Source organism: Haliotis rubra, unplaced genomic scaffold, assembly GCF_003918875.1.
Source record: "Haliotis rubra isolate DU_JTF1 unplaced genomic scaffold, ASM391887v1 Scf648, whole genome shotgun sequence".
In the NCBI taxonomy this organism is placed as follows: domain Eukaryota; kingdom Metazoa; phylum Mollusca; class Gastropoda; order Lepetellida; family Haliotidae; genus Haliotis; species Haliotis rubra.
This window is the reverse complement of record NW_025767355.1, coordinates 111708-136431: the sequence shown is the minus strand read 5'-3', so window position 1 is coordinate 136431 and position 24724 is coordinate 111708. Positions and strand designations below refer to the sequence as shown.

At 41.7% G+C, this 24724-nt stretch overlaps 1 protein-coding gene across 1 annotated transcript; it reads right to left on the bottom strand.

Annotated features, from left to right (window-relative positions):
- Nucleotides 1-591: 591 nt before the first annotated feature.
- On the bottom strand, nt 592-14445 carry LOC124257018 (regucalcin-like). The gene is made up of 7 exons (XM_046690984.1): nt 14331-14445; nt 7990-8166; nt 7166-7358; nt 6226; nt 5556-5757; nt 5190-5333; nt 592-1152 (listed from the first exon to the last, which is right to left on the bottom strand). Exons 2-7 carry the CDS (start codon nt 8162-8164, stop codon nt 941-943), a joined length of 927 nt encoding a protein of 308 aa, XP_046546940.1. The 5' UTR covers nt 8165-8166; nt 14331-14445; the 3' UTR covers nt 592-940.
- Nucleotides 14446-24724: the final 10279 nt, after the last annotated feature.

Below are 24724 nucleotides of genomic sequence, written 5' to 3'. Positions count from 1 at the left end.
GGTAGGGTCTTGGTGTTAAACTGCCGCATGGTATCACGTAATACATGGAAGAAAGCAAGCGCTCTCACACAGCACGTTTGTTAAAACGCCGCACTAAGCGACATTCCAGCTGTATGACTGTGGTATGTAAATAATCGAGTCGACCAGACAATCGAGTGATTGATATCATGAGCATATCGATCTATGCTGTTGGGGTATGACAACAATCATCAGCCAAGTCAGCGGACCACCAGATTCCGTTAGTCGCCTTTGGGTTGCTGAAGATCAATGTTAACCCGGGTCTTCATGGACACCTGTACGTCGCTATTTAAGTGCAGTGATCGTGAAGAGGACGTACACACCATGTCCCTTCACTCATTTCTTGGGATCGGGTGGCGGGGGTAGCCTAATGGTTAATGCGTCGGCTCGTCACACTGAAGGCCCGGGTTCAATCCCCCACATGTGTACAATGTGTGAAGCCCATTTCTGGTGTCCTCCATCTTGATATTGCTGGAATGTTGCTAAAAGCGGCATATAATCATAATCACTCTCTCATTTCACGTGATCAATTATCATTCTCAAACAGTAAAGCTGAAAGAATTCCACAATAACGACTCTTGCAACGTCCTTTATGTTTTTTCTACAAAGCATAATGTCAAAACAACATCCCTGTCCATCACTTGGGTGATAAGACACATGTAAAATATGAGCACAGATTGTTGAATGTTAAGACCAAGGCACCGTCTTCACAAGGCTGTTCCTGTGTGTAGGAAATACACTTAAATAAAACGTTACGACAAACACCTCAACTCACCATGACGCACAACGACTAACCCTGTCCCAACTCCCTCCTGTATATACACATACTTTCATACATAAGTAGTTTCCAAAGCGGACTCCAACACAGGCGCAACTATAACCCTGGTGAAGTCGTGTATAACAGTTTGTTGTATAACTGTCCTCATCCCTCGTACACATTGGCTGGCGTTCCCTTGAAGCCGAGTCCAGTCACCCTGAACACTGACCCAGCCAGGTTGTCGCAGGTCAGGAACTGTTCGTCTGTGACTCCCTCCTTCCCACAAGTAACGTACAGCTCGTCCAGGTTCTTGCCTCCCCAGCAACAAGACGTTGTCCGAGTAGCGCCTGGGAACCCGATCGTCAACAGCTCCTTGCCTGGCAATACACTGATACATTAGTACAACAAGTAGTGTCACTGATACATTAGTACAACAAGTATAGTCACTGATACATTAGTACAACAAGTATAGTCACTGATACATTAGTACAACAAGTATAGTCACTGATACATTAGTACAACAAGTATAGTCACTGATACATTAGTACAACAAGTATAGTCACTGATACATTAGTACAACAAGTATAGTCACTGATACATTAGTACAACAAGTATAGGTTATGGTACAGCTTGTACTATATAATGTTCTCGCGTGGTATGGGCGTGTGAGTATTGCTCAACGCCACATCCGCCATCTTGCAGCTATTCGCCCAAACCATGAGTATGAAAAATTAAATCTATCCTCTGACTAGGGTCTAAACCATTCAGCTTGTTTCAACCCTATGGCTTAAAACATGCGCTTGTATGAAACTGTCCCTACGTAATAGAGGTGATAATGTATTGCATGTAAACCGGCCGCCATCAAATGCGAACCAGCACCTATCTCTCCCCTCTTCATAGGAAATACCTCCCCTCATCAGCCGTCACCTGAAGCGGCAAACGTATTTCACTGGTTCTACACCCTTGAAACCCTATCGAAAGCTAATGGAAGGGAGACCTCCAAACAACAAGAGGTTGTCTTTAAAACCAGTTGTGACTCTGGCGAGTCTTGTGCAGCTGAAGCTCCCCATACCATATAGGCTTTAAAATCAAAGACCTTTAACATCTAACACTAAATCAGACCGAAAATCAGCCAACAGACCACGCCAACATCTGCCCTAATGACAACATCAAAGGGTACAATGTAGAAAAAACTGAAAGAAGCAGATCAAATCCGCCAACACAAGCCTTCAACCAGGTTGTCTATCAATCCGCCTACACAAGCCTTCAACCAGGTTGTCTATCAATCCGCCTACACAAGCCTTCAACCAGGTTGTCTATATCCGCCAACACAAGCCTTCAACCAGGTTGTCTATATCCGCCAACACAAGCCTTCAACCAGGTTGTCTATATCCGCCAACACAAGCCTTCAACCAGGTTGTCTATCAATCCGCCTACACAAGCCTTCAACCAGGTTGTCTATATCCGCCAACACAAGCCTTCAACCAGGTTGTCTATATCCGCCAACACAAGCCTTCAACCAGGTTGTCTATATCCGCCTACACAAGCCTTCAACCAGGTTGTCTATATCCGCCAACACAAGCCTTCAACCAGGTTGTCTATATCCGCCTACACAAGCCTTCAACCAGGTTGTCTATATCCGCCAACACAAGCCTTCAACCAGATTGTCTATATCCGCCAACACAAGCCTTCAACCAGGGTTGTCTATATCCGCCTACACAAGCCTTCAACCAGGTTGTCTATATCCGCCTACACAAGCCTTCAACCAGGTTGTCTATATCCGCCTACACAAGCCTTCAACCAGGTTGTCTATATCCGCCTACACAAGCCTTCAACCAGGTTGTCTATATCCGCCAACACAAGCCTTCAACCAGGTTGTCTATATCCGCCTACACAAGCCTTCAACCAGGTTGTCTATATCCGCCTACACAAGCCTTCAACCAGGTTGTCTATATCCGCCTACACAAGCCTTCAAACCAGGTTGTCTATATCCGCCAACACAAAGCCTTCAACCAGGTTGTCTATATCCGCCTACACAAGCCTTCAACCAGGTTGTCTATATCCGCCTACACAAGCCTTCAACCAGGTTGTCTATATCCGCCTACACAAGCCTTCAACCAGGTTGTCTATATCCGCCAACACAAGCCTTCAACCAGGTTGTCTATATCCGCCTACACAAGCCTTCAACCAGGTTGTCTATATCCGCCAACAAAGCCTTCAACCAGGTTGTCTATATCCGCCTACACAAGCCTTCAACCAGGTTGTCTATATCCGCCAACACAAGCCTTCAACCAGGTTGTCTATATCCGCCTACACAAGCCTTCAACCAGGTTGTCTATATCCGCCAACACAAGCCTTCAACCAGGTTGTCTATATCCGCCTACACAAGCCTTCAACCAGGTTGTCTATATCCGCCTACACAAGCCTTCAACCAGGTTGTCTATATCCGCCTACACAAGCCTTCAACCAGATTGTCTATATCCGCCAACACAAGCCTTCAACCAGGTTGTCTATATCCGCCTACACAAGCCTTCAACCAGGTTGTCTATCAATCCGCCTACACAAGCCTTCAACCAGGTTGTCTATCAATCCGCCTACACAAGCCTTCAACCAGGTTGTCTATCAATCCGCCAACACAAGCCTTCAACCAGGTTGTCTATATCCGCCTACACAAGCCTTCAACCAGGTTGTCTATATCCGCCAACAATGAACTGATAAAACAACAGAGCACTCCAGCTATCATCGCTAATTCATCCTATCATCTATGTACATCTTTTGTTCCGCCTGACGCACACTTGGCTTCCACCAGTTGTTACTGTATTTATTACCAGTATCCATTGTACTGTCACTCATACCATCATGTTGTTTTTGTTAATCTCCATTCTCGTCATGCTCCAACGCACACAGTGACTTGGTTCGTTCCCAGCGCAACTTCGGCTGCGTTTAACAGTACTTCAGCCAAGAATAATAATGACAGTTCATCAACTCAACTTCTAAAATGCCCATCATAGAAGTACTTCAGCCAGTTTATTGTATCAGTTGGAATTTTACAATGAATGAATGAATGAATTAATTAATTAATTAAGAGCAAGAATTATACGTGAATGAATGAAAGAAATAAAGAAAAAGAAGAAAAGAAAGAAAGAAATATGTGAATGAATGAAAGAATAAATGATACACCACTGCCATCTCCCCAAACAAGTTAAAGGAGGCAAAACTATCGGTAGAACACATGTCTTAACATCAGCTGTCCTTTTTTTTTTAAATCTACTTTGAGACATGTTTTACATTAGTAACTAATTCAGATATCTTATTGCATGTGTGGAATGGCATGGACATTGACAGAATGTTAACTGACGCTGTCACACACCCCTCAAAAACAGAAAGTTTAGAACTATCACAAAGCGTTGTAAACACCTTTCCAGTTTTGACAAATACTAAGGTCAACAAGAAAGAAAGAAGTTTTAGAACTGTACCACTCAAGCATCACAAGCATCAATTGCGGATCAGAACAGATCGGCGATATGTCATATTTTTCACACACCTCAAATACAGCCTAACAAATTTTTTTAAATTATAAAACTATCACTATTACTTGCAAACACCTTTCACCTGATGGTATATTTCCCTCATAAAAACTAAAGGTGTATGTGAAAGATGTTTTAGAACAATAACTAGAAACACTCAAACAACGCCCTGTAGTATTTCAATGGCAGATCGGCGATATGTCATATTTTTCACACACCTCAAATACACCCTAACAAAAATTTTAAGTTATAAAAATATCACTATTACTTGCAAACACCTTTCAACTAAAGGTATATTCCCTTCTAAAAATTAAACGAATATGTGAAAGAAGTTTTTAGCGATAGAATTTAGTCTTTCTTCGCTGTGTACCGAGAATTGAAGCCAGTGAGCTACAACATGCCGACTTGAAACTTTACTACAAATCTACTGTACTAATACTGACACTAATAACAATTATTTGACTTAAAATGAAGTGACAGAATAGGTAACTTATCTTCTACATGTAGGTTTTCAGTTGTCACAACACTCAGCGAATGTAATCAGCTGTTGAAAATAAACCGGGCTCAATCTTAAAAACTACGCTGCCGCCATATTGGCTACACTGGTCACGTGACGAGCCGAGGCAAACGCCAAGGGGCTTTTCGAGGAGTGACCACTCCCCCCTTATATAGTCTCCCTGATTAAGATGTACAATGTATATGAAAATGTTAGTGCTGTAGGACTGCACTCGTGACAGAATCTTACCGAAACGTTGCATCAAAGTATAATGGAGAAGGTGCCATCCGTGAAGTATCCTACCTTTCTTTTTATTCAGCAACGTCTAAAATGCCAATTAAATAGATGAAACAACATGGTAACAGAATGTTTCCCGATGAAACACACGTACCTGTCTCTGGGTCGAATCGGACCACTTTGCCCACACTGTAACAAGCTAGCCAGAGTTTCCTCTCAGTGTCGATCGTCATGCCGTCGGGGAACCCGTATGTAAATCGTCGCTCAGGACCACAGTCAACAACTGTCCTCTGATTGGCTGGAGCAGACAGCAGTCGTAAATAGTGGCATGCAATATATAAACGCTTTACTTTTGTATTACAAATGGGTTTAAATAATATCAAAGACAAGCTGCATTCAAAATTTGGTCGGAAATGATTCTCATCGTGTTAAAAGTAAAGATCGAGTATTGGGCATATATGGTTTTCTAGGAATGTTACAGAAACTCGGACTCAGATGTAAGAAATGGAGGTGAACTAACACGTGTTTCCAGTATTGACGTCATAGTCGAAGGCGAAGATGTTGCCGGGGATGGAGTCGACATAGTACAAGATGCGGCCGTCAGCGCTCCAGGCCAGGCCATTGGAGATGTTGATTTTGCTGGCGTGTGTTTTGAGATCTCCGTTGGTGTCGAGAGAATACAACGTCCCCATCTCCATCTCCGGCTGGGCTGGTGCAATCTCCTACCCATGGTTCCTGGCAACAGGAAGTACGTATCTGTGTTCAGCTGACAAGGTTTTCAAGGGTTTTGTCACACATACATACATCGTACAAATCGTAAATAGTCTGAAACCGACATTCTTGCCCTCTGAAGCCAGCTCGTTCTTATATTATTGATATCTGTTCTAAAGATTATAAAGTGCATCATTAATATCGGCTGAAATATACTGTAAGGAAAACAGCGACTACCCAAACGATTACACCAGCGTACACAAATAACCACACACTAATACTCTTACTAACTTACCCTGTTATTACAGAAACGATCAATAGCCTCTTTCTTGGTCGACTCATATATTCGGGAGTCTTTTTCTATGACCAACTTGGCCAGGGTGAACTTTGACGTGGTGTCCAAGTGACTAAATCATATTTACAATCAATCATGAATTAAGGACATCGCACTATATAACATATGTTATATTTGGGATTACACTTTCTCAGTAAAGTACAGATTCCAGTACTTTTGTTTGGTTGAGTCCCATGCGGGATTCGAACCCACACCCTCAGAGTCAGGCACCTAATCGCCAGCACACAAAGTCAGCCGCCTAACCCGCTCAGCCAGCGCGAAGTCCGTGGTCTAGACGACCAGTTGTCCGACTTCCATTTTAGTAGAAGTCGCGGTGGCTGAGCGGGTTAGGTGGCTGACTTTGTGTGCTGGCGATTAGGTGCTTAACTCTGAAGGTGTTGGTGGGACTCAACCCAACAAAAGTACTAGAATCTGTACTTTACTAAGAAAGTGTAATCTCAAATATAATATGTTACATTTGACCACTTTCTAAATGGCATTGTGTATTCACCACTATATCTTAAAAAGTTAAGGTCACATGCAACGTAAAACACAACTTTGCAGACTCTGATACCTTTCGGTATGGACTTACCGAAACAAATCATCAAAAATGCAAATTCAACTTATAAAGTTGAAAAATAACGCGATGAAAAACAACGCGCGAAATCGGAGTTCAAACGATTCACTAATTTTCCCCCAGCGCTTGGGAGAAAAGTGGTTTCAACAGCACATGTGCAGTGAAACAGGTTCGCGAAGCTTGGAGGCGGGTTGTCCGGTGAATACTCGGTGAAGGCTTTGGTGTGAGCTATTTTTCTAATGTTTTGTTGATATTTCACAGGCGCGAGCTTTTTATATGTTACGACAGTAGATTACCGATTTAACTGTTTATATAATTTCATTTGTCTATTTCACCACACGTTCTTCTTTCCGAGTCACTTTCTCAGTTCGATACTTAATTAATGAGCCTTCTTCTTTGGTTTGATTATGGTTTTTATATGTGTTTGTCACCGATTGGAAGAGTTATCTCCCGTAAAGTAAAATCATCGTTGGTAACGAAGATCATTGACGGTTCTTGGTGCCGTAACTGCGCATGCTCACCAGCAAACAGTCTTCCTTTCGGGTCACACTTCCCGTCGTTGAACCTGTTGCTTGTGCCCTGGTCCACCTCCACCAACGTCTCCATAGCCTGTGTGTCCCAGTCCACCGATACCAACTTCCGGCCAAGTCCCACCACCAAGCCTCCCTTCTTCCTCGGGACTACCACAGTAGCGAACGGACCTGGCGGTATACAATCACCCACATAAATAATCTGAAGAAAGATTATGTCTAACTAAAACATAGCATAGGGCCTACTCAGTGAAGGGTAAAGTAGTCAAAGAAGCCATCATTCGTTGAGGAGAATGGCGGCACTTTAAACACCGATTGAGATACACTTGACCTGTGAGTCACAGATCCTTGCTCGTGGCCATCTGTGAATTTCTACTTTACTGGAGCACCTTTGTTTCGTGCGCACGATCTCAGCCGCAGGTCACTTGTCCCCAAGACAGACAACCAGTTTCGTGAGAATTAGTCGGACGCGAACCCGCGACCTTTGGATTTTTTAGAACGAAAACTAGATTGTAGGACAAACCCCCTGTTGACAAAAGCCCCCTAGGACAAAAAACCATAAGGACAATTACGGATGTTACGGATAAACATGGTGACTCGTGGTAATAATCTACGGACACTTCATGATCCCGACGCCACTTGGCACACTCGTCCATCTGTACAAGATACCGAGTGGTGTGGACTGAGCCGACGTGCCGCGAACTAATAACGGCTGTAAATGTCACACCTCGAATTCGTGGTACGCATTTACAAATGAAGTGCTTTTAAAAAGAATCATCGGATTATTCTGCACATAACTCACCCATATTGATCTTACTGTCAACGCCGGTGTTGGAGTCCCAACGGTGCACGTCTCCGTTGGTGATGTCCACGTAGTAGAGACTCTGCGAAGCGTCGTCCCAGTGAGGGCCCTCGCCTATGGTGGTGCAGGCATGCTTGATCACCGTCTCTACCTTATAGGATCCGGACCCCGACATGTCTGGAAGAGTGTTTATATGGCGTGAAATCATTACTCAAATGCACTTTACTGGCGTCCATCCAACGAATCATCACTTGATCGTGGTGTCGTATGCCAGTGGGGCGGTAGGGTATAGCCTCGTGGTTAAAGCGTTCGTGTTCCGAGTTCGATACCCCACATTGGCACAATGTGTGAAGCCCACTCAGGTGTTCCCGGAATATTGCTAAAAGCGGCTTAAGGCAATACTCACTCACTCACTCACTCGTATGCCAGTTGCTTGACTCAACCTCTGGACCTGTAAACTGCACGATACCTCAGCGGGGAAATGTTTCGGATATCTGACACCCGCCGCCACCACCATCCGTTCACATGGAGAAGCAGGGGCGTGTTAGGGTTACGGTCTTGCTTCACATCATTTAATATTTTATTCACAAATAAATGCAGTCGCTATAATTTAGTCGATGACAAATCTTGGCGCAGCCTGGTTCCTGGGGTATGCTGTAGGCTGAATCGTAGAAGGTAGATCACGTCGATACTAACAGGTACTGGGGAAACGCCCTATAACCTCGCAGCACCTCGGTGCTTGCCGTGACCTTGTTATAATTAGCAGGTTGTTCAACGATCGAAAGTCGATAGTGACAGTATCCATGGACAGGATCCTCTGTATCGTAGCGCATAGCGCCATACAACCAGGTATCTGAGGTACAGGTACATAACCTCTAATGGTCAAAGTGGCGCTGATATTCGAGGCGTTATTCTCAGGCTTACCTTTGCACAGATGACTTGAAACAAAGACCGACTGCAAGCTGTCGTATTGATTGCCACGAGGATAGGAAAATCACGTGACACACTGACTACATACCAATTTCATTATAACATGGATGGTCCTTCTCCAAACTGTTGTATGTATTTCTACAACTGAGTGCAGGCGGGCTGTCCCGCCATCTGGTGATATTTATGTTATGGGGCCATGTTCCAGTGTTAACTTGACATACCAATTACCATGAAGCTGATGTAGTGTGTACAGTCATTAGTACTCCCGGACCTATAACGGTCGCTGCATAACTCTTACAACTAGAACAAGGACAAGGATGTAGAGCGAAGAAAGGGGCCGATGTAATTTATTTATTCTTACTTTTTCAACTTATGTCGAGACAAAAAAACAAACATATCTAGCTATGCTCTGATCCGCGTTTAGGGACCATTCGGTTAGGGTTTGGGGCTGGAGTCGTGAGCAATGACATCGAAAGAGGGAAGCCCGGCCAAATTTGTGACAATTATTCGCGATGAAGTGGGGGCACGACTGTTGCCCCACCCCATCGCCCATCTTTAGAAATGGCTAACTGTATACAAACATTTCTTACGACTGATAATATGTGGAATTTGTCTCAAGCAATTCAGACCTAGATTCGTGAAGTTTAACATAGGCGGATACAGGAATGAGGGTGCCTGCCCCTTGCCCCCGGATCCGCCCATGAGTTACTTAACATGGAAGTTCAAAATGAAAATGTTCTCATTTTACATGATGTAAATACATAAATACAATGCCAAGATCTAAATTTGTGGACAGGATATGTTTTAGTAACTGTTTTTCAGTGAATGTCTTATTGTACTAAATGAGTATAGTCAGACCATTACTATCCGGCACCCGCTCGTCGCTAATAAAGCTACTGTTGGAGTTATGAACCTGTAAAAGCGAATGGTTGAAGCTGTACTTAAAATAGTAACGGTGGTCAAAGGGAGTTAACTCTCCTCCCCCCTCGTCATTTGCGGACTTTTTATGAGTCCTATAGTCATCCAGTTTCCGGCGGTTGGGGAGGACATAACTTCTATGATGTACTATGTGTTGCAGCAAGAAGGAACTTGTGAATGCCTATACAGAATGAGCATCTGACTTGAGTAGTGCGCTAGCAGTCCGACATCACGTTCGTGTGGAGGCAGTATTCGGTATTGGCCGTAATACGATGTCTGATAGTATCTTGCCTATCGTGGCTGGCACTGAATGTCGTGCAGTGAAACCTGAGCCGAACATAGTCACGATTTCCAGGTAACAGCCATGCTGTGTGTTTAACCTAGAGTTATACGGTGGTTGTGAAATCAAAAGCAAGAAATGAACATTTTTATAGGGGGACCACAGCCACACAGCTCGCCATTAGCGACCCCTGTCGTTAGTTAACACACATGGGAATATTCCCCCAGTGTCGTTGTACCCATCAGTCGGCCGCAGCAACATGTATGACGTATAGGAAGTATCTATGCTGTTTAGCCTCTTTGGTCAAAAAACACGAACAAAATATGCATCAGCGTTAAGTGTAAACAAGTAGGCCACTGACCTCGACAACCTTGCGACGCCCCCAGAACAAAGGGCGCTACAGCGACTATACTGCGAGCAAAACGCTTGCTGGGAGCAATATTGACCGACACAGAACTGGCTCGCTCCCATATACAGAGGCAGCTCGTATATGGGAGCGGGCCAGTTCTGTGTCGGTCGTTATGTAACATGTAACATGGGATGGAGACACACACACACCTCGCTGTCAATGTGAAACAGTTTACCGAATAATATTTTCAAAAGTATTTTTAAGAGAAAAATTCAATAATATCCAATAAGTGATCACTGGTCATATATTGAAAGGATATTGTAACCCGTTTCACCCAAACCCGTCAACACTGACCACATTCACCTATCACTGTTTCACCAAAACCCGTCAACACTGACCACATTCACCCATCACTGTTTCACCCAAACCCGTCAACACTGACCACATTCACCCATCACTGTTTCACCTCAAACCCGTCAACACTGACCACATTCACCCATCACTGTTTCACTCAAACCCGTCAACACTGACCACATTCACCCATCACTGTTTCACTCCCGTCAACACTGACCCCGTCAACACTGACCACATTCACCCATCACTGTTTCACCCAAACCCGTCAACACTGACCACATTCACCCATCACTGTTTCACCCAAACCCGTCAACACTGACCACATTCACCCATCACTGTTTCACCCAAACCCGTCAACACTGACCACATTCACCCATCACTGTTTCACCCAAACCCGTCAACACTGACCACATTCACCCATCACTGTTTCACCAAAACCCGTTAACACTGACGACATTCACCCATCACTGTTTCACCAAAACCCGTCAACACTGACCACATTCACCTATCAGTTTCACTCAAACCCGTCAACCCTGACCACATTCACCCATCACTGTTTCACCAAAACCCGTCAACACTGACCACATTCACCCATCATCACTGTTTCACCAAAACCGTTAACACTGACCACATTCACCCATCACTGTTTCACCAAACCCGTCAACACTGACCACATTCACCCATCACTGTTTCACCTAAACCCAAACCCGTCAACACTGACCACATTCACCCATCACTGTTTCACCCAAACCCGTCAACACTGACCACATTCACCCATCACTGTTTCACCCAAACCCGTCAACACTGACCACATTCACCCATCACTGTTTCACCCAAACCCGTCAACACTGACCTCATTCACCCATCACTGTTTCACTCAAACCCGTCAACACTGACCACATTCACCCATCACTGTTTCACCCAAACCCGTCAACACTGACCACATTCACCCATCACTGTTTCACCAAAAACAACGACTAGTGATACTGGACAAAGAAACTGCATCAAAATTTTTGCAACAATTTGTATCTGTAAAATGTTCTTAAGTATTTGTCATAGCAACTATACACTTATTAGTTGAGTGGGTACATGGTCTCATGCCGCCTGTAGCAACATTCCAACTATGCAGGGAATACTAGACATGGACTTAAATACACATTGATCTACCCGTGAAGGTCCGGGTTGAAATATTAATCTTCAGAAACCCATGCTTGTCGTTAGAGGCGACTAACGGGATCGGGTGGTCAGGCTCGCTGACTTGGTTGACACATGTCATCGGTTCCCAATCGCACAGATCGATGCTCATGCTGTTGATCACTGGATTGTCTGGTCCAGACTCGATTATTTACAGACCACCGCCATATAGCTGGACCATTGCCTAGTGCGGCATAAAACTAAACTCACTCACTCATTGATCTGATCTGCGGAACGGCTTAAATAACGTGTATTGAGGGGATACAGTTGATTGTATTAGTTTCCCGTCAGGTGGCTGGAGACTACGTCCTCAACTGACTGTTTGGTTAGCGACATTGTAATAGTAATATATGTGGTGTACACATAGACAGTGGACTTTAGGCACGTGCCTGCACTTAATTCTTCCGGCAATTTGTTTCACATGTGGGATGTTATGGATCTATATTTTTTCGAGAGTAGTAGGGGTGGGAAACCTCCCTATGAACTGCACGTGCATTTACCTTCATGACCCAACACTGCCGCTGTTACAGGTCATTGGCTCCCCCCTCTGCAAGCAGTTTGCGTTCTGCTGTTTATTTTGTTGACAGTTACATAGACAGATTCTTTAATACAAATGCATAAAATCGGTGATTTACAATGTGCTTAGGTTGTCTGACAAAACATCCACTTGCACAGTTTGAGATCGATTGGGTCTTTGGATGAAGAGATATTTACAAAAAACCGGGTCCACATGCATTTCATGCCAAACTATACACTTCATTACTTTCCTGGGTACGCCCCTGCTAGAACAACAGCAAGTCTATATATGATAAGTCTCAATGCTCCGGGTCGTGACCTGACTGACCTGTGTCTCGCTGTGAGACCGCTATGGACAACTGGCCTTATGATACAGTCAGGCACGCGGGGATAATATTAGACTGGCACAAGTTTCGAAAGGAAACATTAATAGCTTAAATGGTAATTTCTAAAAAAATATAATAAATAACAGACTGGGGTGCGAAGTATAGAATTACTAGACATCCATGGGAGCAGCATTCAGTACAGCCTTGGAGCAAGGCTAGGATAATATGAGCTGTGTACGGCTACATGACGTGTCGTAATGAATAAAGAAGCTCTCATTTGCACCTCAGTGTCAGCCTCGTGACGGTACCAGCGCATGTTACCGATACACGACCACAGAGAATTCTCTGACAAACGCGTTTTACACAGTGGTCAAGGTCTGCAAACAGGCACACTATCTAAAACATTGTATCATATTAATCTGGCCTTGAAACAAGGAGCTGATTGTGTTTCATGTAAACGTGCGATAGCGATAACAAATAGCTTACTGTGCTTGAAGTAATCGCTTACACTTTGGTCACAGCATCCTCGACTTACATTTGCACAACGTTTCCCCCAACAATCGTTTTAAAGCAGGATTAACACGCTAATGGAAGTTTCACAGTCTCACGGTAGTGTATTTTATGCTGCTAACATCATCAGCTGTTTGGTCGACAAAGACTTGCTTCGGGTTTCCACAAACGAGCGCTTATAAGCATAAATAGAGTCGATGGTCACGATGCAACGTAGTCACGTTTCACATTAGCGAGAATGTGTATTGTATACTGCTGACATTAATTTTTAACCTTGTCAGGTCACTATATTAGCCATTAAGTATTCAAGGTGGAACAGTTGACAATCGCACATGCGAGCACCGCTTCCCCAAGGTACACGAACATAACAAATGTATCGACATTAATTAATACACAGTGCTGTATATCTTCTTGGTTTCGTCTCCAGTATACGCGGGGGCGGTGGGGTGGCCTAGTGGTTAAAGCGTCCGCTCGTCAAACCGAAGACCCGGGTTCGATTCCCCACATGGGTACACTGTGTGAAGTCCATTTCTGTCGTCACCCGCCATGATATTTGCTGGAACAGTGCTAAAAGCGGCTCAAACCATACTCACTCACTTCAGTATACTAGAGTACTAGAGGCATTTATTTGATTATTCAGAACATCCAAATGTTTATATGCCGCGTTCAGTCAAGTAGGAACAGTAATATATTTCAGTTTACTGTTGACCTTATATAGGTTTCTGAACCCTACAGGCCCTTCTTAAAAGCAATCACGGGTTTCAATAACAGGAAATATGGACTATTGCACATAAACTACAAAACATTTAATCTGTTCACAAATAAATACATTTAGTGGACCTTGATTTAAAACGAGGCTTCATGGAGGGAACCATGACGTGATGCCTTGAAGACCTCATTTTGGAGGGGTTGTGATATAGCTGGAACATTGCTAAAAGCGGCGTAAAACTAAACTCTCACTCACTGTTCGTGTGTGAAGGTCTGACTTCTGACTTGGCTGCTGGCTGCTGCTGTTCACGGACAACCTGTCAACTGCCGCGGTGAGCTACACTGGACCCCATGCTTAGCGAAACGCAATTCCAAACTTGGCATAATTATTATTAGATAACTCATATCTTCTGTCAGCCTCGTGACGGTATCAGCGCATGTTACCGATACACGACCACAGAGCATTCTCTGACAAACGCGCTTTACACAGTGGTCAAGGTCTGCAAACAGGCACACTATCTAAAACATTGTATCATATTAATCTGGCCTTGAAACAAGGAGCTGATTGTGTTTCATGTAAACGTGCGATAGCGATAACAAATAGCTTACTGTGCTTGAAGTAATCGCTTACACTTTGGTCACAGCATCCTCGACTTACATTTGCACAACGTTTCCCCCAACAATCGTTTTAAAGCAGGATTAACATGCTAATGGAAGTTTCACAGTCTCACGGTAGTGTATTTTATGCTGCTAACATCATCAGCTGTTTGGTCGACAAAGACTTGCTTCGGGTTTCCACAAACGAGCGCTTATAAGCATAAATAGAGTCGATGGTCACGATGCAACGTATTCACGTTTCACATTAGCGAGAATGTGTATTGTATACTGCTGACATTAATTTTTAACCTTGTCAGGTCACTATATTAGCCATTAAGTATTCAAGGTGGAACAGTTGACAATCGCACATGCGAGCACCGCTTCCCCAAGGTACACGAACATGACAAATGTATCGACATTAATTAATACACAGTGCTGTATATCTTCTTGGTTTCGTCTCCAGTATACGCGGGGGCGGTGGGGTGGCCTAGTGGTTAAAGCGTCCGCTCGTCAAACCGAAGACCCGGGTTCGATTCCCCACATGGGTACACTGTGTGAAGTCCATTTCTGTCGTCACCCGCCATGATATTTGCTGGAACAGTGCTAAAAGCGGCTCAAACCATACTCACTCACTTCAGTATACTAGAGTACTAGAGGCATTTATTTGATTATTCAGAACATCCAAATGTTTATATGCCGCGTTCAGTCAAGTAGGAACAGTAATATATTTCAGTTTACTGTTGACCTTATATAGGTTTCTGAACCCTACAGGCCCTTCTTAAAAGCAATCACGGGTTTCAATAACAGGAAATATGGACTATTGCACATAAACTACAAAACATTTAATCTGTTCACAAATAAATACATTTAGTGGACCTTGATTTAAAACGAGGCTTCATGGAGGGAACCATGACGTGATGCCTTGAAGACCTCATTTTGGAGGGGTTGTGATATAGCTGGAACATTGCTAAAAGCGGCGTAAAACTAAACTCTCACTCACTGTTCGTGTGTGAAGGACTGACTGTGACTTGGCTGCTGGCTGCTGGCTGCTGCTGTTCACGGACAACCTGTCAACTGCCGCGGTGAGCTACACTGGACCCCATGCTTAGCGAAACGCAATTCCAAACTTGGCATAATTATTATTAGATAACTCATATCTTCTATATATGTGTACTTCAGCAACGCGAGTGGGCGGAAACATGACTTTTGGCCATGTAGATATCCGTGGCGAGATACAATAATTTCATTGATTCCTTTAAATAAATTTGCTGTGATGTTATGACCGTGATTTTAATACAGATGATACACGAATAGTACGTTTTTTTAAAACTTAAGAAATATCAAACCAGTATCAGGTAATCGTCGTTTTGCCCCTGACGATTAGTTTCGGCAGTACATGTGTGTGTGTGTGTGTGTGTGTGTGTGTGTGTGTGTGCGTGTGTGTGTGTGCGTGTGTGTGTGTGTGTGTGTGTGTGTGTTGACGGGGGATTATGGAGTTGGCTGGAAGCCATGTTTTAGATAATCATTACAACTTTGGTGAACACCACAGGTACGAGTACTGTCAGTCCACCTGGCCACCCCAGACTCCTCAGTGGAATTGGCCACAGTGGGACCTCTCAGTGGTTTGGCCACTCTGAGACTCCTCAGTAGAAGTCAGTGAACTAGCCACAGTAGGACCTCTCAGTGGTTTGGCCACTCTGAGACTTCTAAGTCCACCTGGCCACCCCAGACACCTCAGTGGAATTAGCCACAGTGGGACCTCTCAGTGGTTTGGCCACTCTGAGGCTCCTAAGTCCACCCCAGTCTCCTCAGTCGATATGCCACTCTGAAACTCCTCAGTCCATCTGTCCATCCTTTGACAATAGTTCGAATCCACCCATTCAGGGAAGAGGAACCTGGTGATGTTAAGCTCGACGTCAATGGAATTTGATGTCGTCGGGAAGGGCCCACTGGTGGGACGAAGGTAGATCTCTTTAACTATGAGTGATAGCCGAGCTCGGGTTTGGCGCCGCTGAAACACTGCATACGGATAGCAGCGTATCTTGGAGCAGGTACTGTTTGCCGGGGGTACATTGATGGTGCAGGGGTGCCTCTCACATGACTGTAAACTTGACCTTGTGACGATCAGACAAAACCAGGATCGACAACGGTACATCACTGACATTCTAGACATGGTTGTTGTACCACATCTCTGTGAACATCCTCTTAACATCTTCATGGACGCCAATGCTCTTCCACATCACGCATGTGCCGTTGGTGATTCCCTACATCTAGATACGGTAGCCACTCTACCTTGTCCTTTCAGGAGTCCAAATCTCCATCCCGTAGAGCATGTTTGGGAAATAACTGGTTGCAGAATACGTCAGAGAGATCCTCCATACAAAATTAGGTCTAAGAAATTCAACGAGCACCACAGTCAGTAAGGAGGAGGGTCAGGGATGTTATTGCAGATGACGCCAGGTACACCACATACTGACATTGCCATTGATATTTACGTGACTCCATGAGGCCTGTATGGAAGAAGCTGGGACCTGACCCCTCTTGTAAACGTCATACGACCATAGTCACCAGCACTGTAAAATAATTCCATTTTTTTGCCATGTTTGCCTTTGTGAATAGACGACTGTTTCGCGGGTTTTATAGATTTATCATTTAATTATTCCTCCATTGTCAGTTTATCGAAATAGTAAGTTGAATTGAGGTTTGGATAAGTTTTTTGGTAACTGATAGTGATATATTTGATCCTATACTATGGGGAATATATATTTCATACCAGTGGGTGATTCAATATAGAACAAACTTTATGGATAACAGCTTTCTGCCTAGCCTATTATGTTAATTATGTTGTTTTCTTTGTTACATTGTTACAACCAGTATATATATACTTCCCCCTTCTTCATGTTCCATTATGCTTGACAGCGGTACAAGAATCTGTATCGAAACGTCGAACTCACGAATAAAAAGAAGTTGTTATCCATAAAGTTTGTGCTATATTGTACTTCCCAACTTCTAAAATGCCTCTCAAAGAAGTTAGTGGGTGATTCGCTTAGACATTACGACACTTTCACAAGACCGCTATGTGAGTTGGTGTAGTTTTCGCCTGTTAAATTACGCTATTTGAACAATATGGCTTGGTTGGCATAAGGCAAAAGCCATTAGTGATCATTAGTATATCCAAATACTTGCCTATCTCAGTTTACATACGTATATCCAAATTTGGAAATAATTAAACCAGCCATATTTGGTAGCACTTGCTTTGTGCAAGTACTCATGATGTCCTGAATACAGTTTCATTATGGCTCCCCCCTGCTGTTATGGCTCACCCCCTGCTGTTATGGCTCACCCCCTGCTGTTATGGCTCACCCCCTGCTGTGTTATGGCTCACCCCCGCCGCTGTTATGGCTCACCCCCTGCTGTTATGGCTCACCCCCGCTGTTATGGCTCATTATGGCTCACCCCTGCTGTTATGGCTCACCCCCTGCTGTTATGGCTCACCCCTGCTGTTATGGCTCACCCCTGCTGTTATGGTTCACCCCTGCTGTTATGGCTCACCCCTGCTGTTACGGCTCACTGCTGCTGTTATGGCTCACCCCCTGCTATTATGGCTCACCCCCTGCTGTTATGATAACTCATCAAAACCAGGAGGGGGGTTTCATAGAATCAATCAACAACAAGGAGAAGTGTCATGCACGTTCAAAACGGGTTGTACGGGTTTCTTGAGAGTGTACCTGTAAACGACCACAGTATGTTCAGGTATGACTGTCACTGTGCGTAAATCGGCAATATCAATATTGTTTAAATTTTTATTTAAATTAGAAACATTTGAAAACTAAAAACAGGTCCATTTATTTATCTATTTTTAATGGGTGGGTTGAGCGCGTGCCTCCTACATACCAGACCTATTTACACTGTAGTTGTAAACAGCTCGCATACTGAACCGTGTCACCTCTGGCATGTCGCTAACAGTCAGTATTAAGTTACTGTTTCAACGCGTATATGTAAAACAACGCACAACCAGGTGCACATGACATCCTGTTCTGATTATTCTCCAATATGATCAATCTGTCACCCGACAGTAGCCAGTGAGAATGTTGAACAAAGTCTCCACCCAGATAACCGATATATACAACGTGGCCTTGGCTTATAATGTGTTATCACTGTCACAGTTTTGTTGTTTACTCCTCACAAACAATGCTATTATCCAAGGTCACCAGATAAAACACCCACTGGGTAGAAATACAACACACACTGAGTAGAAAAACAACATCTTTCTTTAACGGTTTGTTGTTAACATTATCTGTAGTATATAACATGGTCAAGATCATTACATTGAATGTGAGGGGACTTAGAGATAAACATAAACGAAGAGAAATATTTTTGTTTTTAAAAAAGCAAGATGCAGATATTTATTTGCTTCAAGAGACTCATAGTGTTCCTGAAGATGAACCATTTTGGAGTCAGCAGTGGGGGAGGAATAATCAAATATATTTTAGTCATGGTTGTTCAGAGAGCAGAGGGGTTGCAATCTTGATTAAGGGGAGACAACTCCGAGTCACTTCAGGTTCAAGTGACAACAAGATTGGGATCCACAACCAAAACTAGCCAAACCTTAGCTAATCTTATGGTTAAGCTTGAATTAACAGATATTTGGAGAGAAATCACCAACAGGAAACTAAGTACACATGGAGAAAAAATAATACTATTCAATCTAGGATTGATTTTTTTATTGTTACCAAATCTGTAGGATGTAGATGTGTTAACTCAAACATCATTCCAAGCATAAAATCAGATCACAAAATTGTTTTGCTAGAAATAGATAAAGATTTTGCACCAAATATTTGGAAAATGAACCATTCTTCTCTTTTAGATGAGGAGTACAGGAATAAAATTAAGGATTTTCTGAAACCTTTTAGTCAGGAAGTATCAGTAATTGCACATGTGGATTGGGAGTGGATCAAGTATAAAATCATGCAGATTTCGAGAGACCATTCTAAAAAGAAAATATATGAAATCAATAGAAATGAAAGAGACTTGATAAGAACATTAGCAATATTGGACTGTCAGTTGTCAGATGGTGAGAATGATAAAGTAGAACAACAATATCTGGAAGCTAAGAATGAGTTGGAAAATATTTATGTTAAAAAGGCTAAAGGTGCTTTTATACCATCAAGAGCTAAATGGTTTGAGGAAGGAGAAAAAAGTACTAGATATTTTTACAATTTGGAAAAGCAGAGTAAAGATAAAAGGCACATTTCTAAGATCGTAACAGAAAATGATGAAGTTGTTACAGATGAAATAAGAATTTTGCAACAGATAGAATCCTTTTATAAAAAATTGTATTCCCAAAGTGAAAGGCCAGTAGAATCTGATTTTGATGATTTCTTTAATGGGGTGAATGTTAATTTGACCAACTGGCAAAAGGAATTTTTTGACAGAGATATTACAAAAGTAGAATTTTATCAGTTGTTCTGGGAGGATATTAAAGTCCCATTTATAAAGAATTTACAGCATACTTTTCAAGTAGGAACCATGACTGTTTCACAGAAGAGAGGAATTATTACATTGCTGGATAAACCAGGCAAAGATCCCTTGCTAATTGAAAACAAAAGACCAATTACTCTGCTGAATGTTGAGTATAAGATAATTGCCAAAGCTTTAGCTAATAGATTAAAAAGAGTGCTCCCAGATATAATCCATCCTACCCGGACAGGATTTGTGAAAGGTAGATATATAGGAGAGAACATTAGATTTTTATTAGATTTATTGGAAATGTATGAAGACTCAGATGTTGGTTTTATTGTTTCACTAGATTACCAAAAGGCATTTGACTCCATTGAGTGGGATTATATGTTAAAATGTTTTAAAAAATTCAATTTTGGTGAGAATGGATTTCAGTTTTCAGTAAATGGATTTCAGTTTTGTATGAAAAGCCTCAAGGTTGTGTTGTTAACAAAGGCAGGGCAACCAACTGGTTTCAGTTGTTCAAAGGTGTTAGACAGGGATGCCCTTAAGCCCTTATATTTTTATCATTTGCTCCGAAATCATAAATATGAAAATCAGGAAAAATTTAGATATTCAAGGGGTCAGAATTGGGGAGAAAGAAGTGAAAGGCATTTATTTTGCAGACGATGCCAATTTGACATTAAAAAACATACAATCAGTAGCAAAAGCTGTAGAATTTTACAACAGATCTGAAAAAATAACAGGCCTTAAGATAAATGTAAAGAAAAGTAATGTTATGCCTATACAGAACCGTCCAATATCGTGTGGTTTTAAAGGTTTAGACATTGTTTATAGTGGCATTAAATGTTTAGGCATCCAATTGTTTAGAAATAATGACACTTTAGCAACAGAAAATCTCAAACCCCAAATTTTGAAAATACGAAAACGATTCCAAATTTGGTCATCAAGAAATTTATTAATTTTTGAAAGAATATTGCTTTCTAAAGGGGAAGGTTGTTCAAGGCTCATATACCAAAGCAGTATGATGCAGGTTCCAGCAAGTTTGTGTAAAGAAATCAATGTGGAATTGTTTAGATTTATTTGGAATTATAAGAATGAAAAAGTGAAAAGAACAACAATGCTGAATGTAAAAGAACTAAGGGGAGCTTCAGCTTTGGATTTTACCAGTATGAGTAAAGCACTCTGTTTGGCATGGATACCAAGATATTATTCCTCTGATGGAAGCTGGAAATTGTTTTTAGATAAAGGTTTGAAAAATGTAGGAGGGTTATCTTCTATTCTAAAATGTAATTATGACCTAAGAAAATTGCATATTGCTGTACCATCATTTTATAGATGTATGTTAAAGGATTGGAGAGAAACTGTTAACATTGATGAAGATATATTTAATCAAATAATGTGGAATAATAAATTAGTCATTTTAAATAAGAAGTCTGTGTATAATGATGAATGGGTAAAAGCTGGCATTGTATGTGTTAGAGATTTGCTTGATGAAAATGGACAGTTAAGAACTAGACTAGAGTTACAAGAGATATATAATTTGAATATTCACAGTAGATATTTTTACAACATCAAAAGAGCTCTTCAAAGGACAATAGGGAGCAATATGTTTTATAAATATAGTCCGAAAATTCAGTGTTTTTTAAACACACCACCTAAGTTACAGGGAAATATTATGAATGATAAGATTAAGTCTAAGCACTTTTATTCAATTATTGTGGATAACAAAGTCACTTTACTATATACATTTAATGGTTCATCACATACTAGCAAAATGTATGGTCTTTTCACAACCCTTCCGTTATCCAACAAGTTAAAAGAATTACAATTCAAGATTATACACAATATTGTGCCATGTAAGAAATGGTTGTTTAAACTTCACTTAAGTGAATCACCAGAATGTGACGACTGTAAAACTTTAGAGGACGTTTCCCATTATTTCTATAATTGTAAAAATGTTACTTAAATGATTAAAGATTATGTGAAGTTTCTTTCTAAGTATTCACAGCAACAAGTTTCTGTAGAATCCCTCTTGTACGGTTCAACAGATCACTTTGACCCAATATTTGATTTTTTAAATATGCATTTAAAATACTTCATATATAAGTCTCACTATACTGATACCAAAGTTTCTATGAAGCATTTTATTATAGATTTGAAATATGCTCTAGAAATATATAAATATTCAAAGGTAAAGTTTATATATTTAGAAGCACTCATGTTAGATTTACAATACAATTATAATTGGTAAATATTTGAGTTTTTAAATTTGGATTTGGATAAAAGTCTCACTATACCAATATCAAAGTTTCTATGAAGCTTTTCATTATAGATTTGTAATATGCTCTGGAATTACCGAGGCTGAATAAAAAAAAATATATACTCATCCAAGTATATTTGGCAAAGTGTTGTGCTATACGATAAGGAATATCGTATGCTCCAAGCCAAGGAAGGGTTTCGTTGGGGAACGCCATCACAAGACATCCGGGACCATCAATTGGTCCAAATATCCGATGGTACAACTGAAGAACTGTTGACGCAGAATGAGCAATCACACAACAACAGACGTCCGTATAGACCACGCGGACCTTTCACACCTGATGGTCAAGAAATATGTAGGCGGTACAATGTCACATTTTGTCGAGATGAACTGTGCAAACTGAGGTATGTCTGTAATGTTTGTTTTGGAAGGCACAGCAAGTTAGACCATGACCTTACTGCTGACCAGGGATCCTTTCGTGGATCACCTAGAGAAGACCGTTTTTATCCAAAAAACCGGCCAGTCGATGTCACAAGGGAATTCAACTCATTAAATGTTGCTGCTTGGGAGGAGCTGCTACCACTCACAGATCCAGATAGAGACTATATACTTGATGGGGTTGCAAATGGTTTAAAACTTATTGATGATGATGATGATGTGAGTGGTGAGACTGAACATTGTATTTCTAAGAATCATAGATCAACAATGGAAAGCAAGTTGTTGGTTGAACAACAAATTTTAGAAGAAAAGAGTTTAGGGAATTATGTTAAAGTATCATCTAAACCAAAAATTGTAAGTGCCATTGGTGCAATCCCAAAATCCAATGGAAAAGTGAGATTAATTCATGACGGCAGTTTGCCGGCTGGTAAAGGAATGAACAGCTTCATGGCTTCATGAGACTGTGATTATATGGACCTTCGACACGCAACCAAATAAATCACGGAAGGGAGTTATATTGCAAAACTTGACTTGAAAAGTGCTTACAGGTCAGTTAGAATTCATCCTTCTAATTATCAATACACTGGTTTGGCCTGGCGGGTTGAGGGGGACACAGAACTTACTTATTTCTATGATGCAAAATTACCCTTTGGAGCCTCTAAAAGTCCCAAGATCTTTCAGTCATTAACAACAGCTGTGTGTAGAATAATGAAAAACCGGTATGGATTGGATGTCATCGCTTACTTGGATGATTTTCTGATAGTGTGTGATGATATGAATACTTGTGTACAAGCACTGACATTACTTGTGCAACTATTACGTCGGTTAGGTTTCAATATCAATTGGAATAAGGTAGAAGGGCCAACCAAGAGACTCACTTTCCTTGAGATTACCAGACGAGAAGGTGTGTGATTTAACCGAAGTGTTGCAGAGTTACAAAGAGCGCAAGCGGGCCAGCAAGAAACAGCTGGAGAAATTGGTAGGGAAAATGAGTCGGGCAGCAATGGTTGTTCAAGGTGGACGAACATTTCTTCGTAGAATTCTGAATCTAAAGAATCTACTTCGAGACTCCAATGACATAGTTAACTTAGACAGTGATTTTATGGCAGACATTTGGTGGTGGTCACAGTTCTTCAAAACTTTCAATGGAAAACAGAAGTTCCTATCAATACTTTACAAACAGATGCATGCATGACCGGAGGTGGTGCATATTATAATGGAGATTTCTTCTATGTAAATTGGAGACTTGACATGCCTGTTATGGAATCAGAACATATTAATGTAAAAGAGGCCATGATAATTATTTTGTCTGCTCAAAGGTGGTCATCAGCATGGCAGAATAAGAAGATTGTGGTGAAAACAGACAATATCACAGCCAAGTCTATCATTAATAAGAAAACATCTAGATCTCCATTTATGATGAGTTACTTGAGATATCTTGTGTGGTTGCAAGCTACATATAATTTTTCTCTTCAAGCTCAGTACCTACCAGGCTCACAAAATGTGCTAGCTGACTGTATTTCCCGTTTGACTACAAACGGTAAACTATCTGAATTATTTAAATTAATACCAAGTATGCAGATGATGTAGTTTTCCAGGGACTTATGGTTGTGTCACATGTCAAGTAAATTCCTCACTTCTAGGTGGGGAAAGTCTGCAGACCATGCTGAAGGCGTCGGCTAATAGACTACTTATGAACGGATGGGCACAGACAACGTCAAAAACGTACTGCAGTCAACTCAAGTGTTTTCTAGACTTCTGTAGATTACTACAGATAGAACCAGTTCCCGTGTTGGAAGCTCATTTGTTGCAGTATATTGTGTATCTTGTTGATGTGAAATGTTTCAAATATGCAAGTGTTCGCCAATATTTGTGTATAGTCACAAATGTTC

Excerpts from the sequence above, each read along its gene's own strand:
- LOC124257018 (XM_046690984.1), bottom strand. The coding sequence starts at position 8,164 with ATGTCGGGGTCCGGATCCTATAAGGTAGAGACGGTGATCAAGCATGCC. Across the intron at positions 7,359-7,989 it reads TGACAGTAAGATCAATATGG|GTCCGTTCGCTACTGTGGTA; the intron begins GTGAGTTATGTG and ends GTATACCGCCAG. Across the intron at positions 1,153-5,189 it reads CCGATTCGACCCAGAGACAG|GCAAGGAGCTGTTGACGATC; the intron begins GTACGTGTGTTT and ends GTGTATTGCCAG.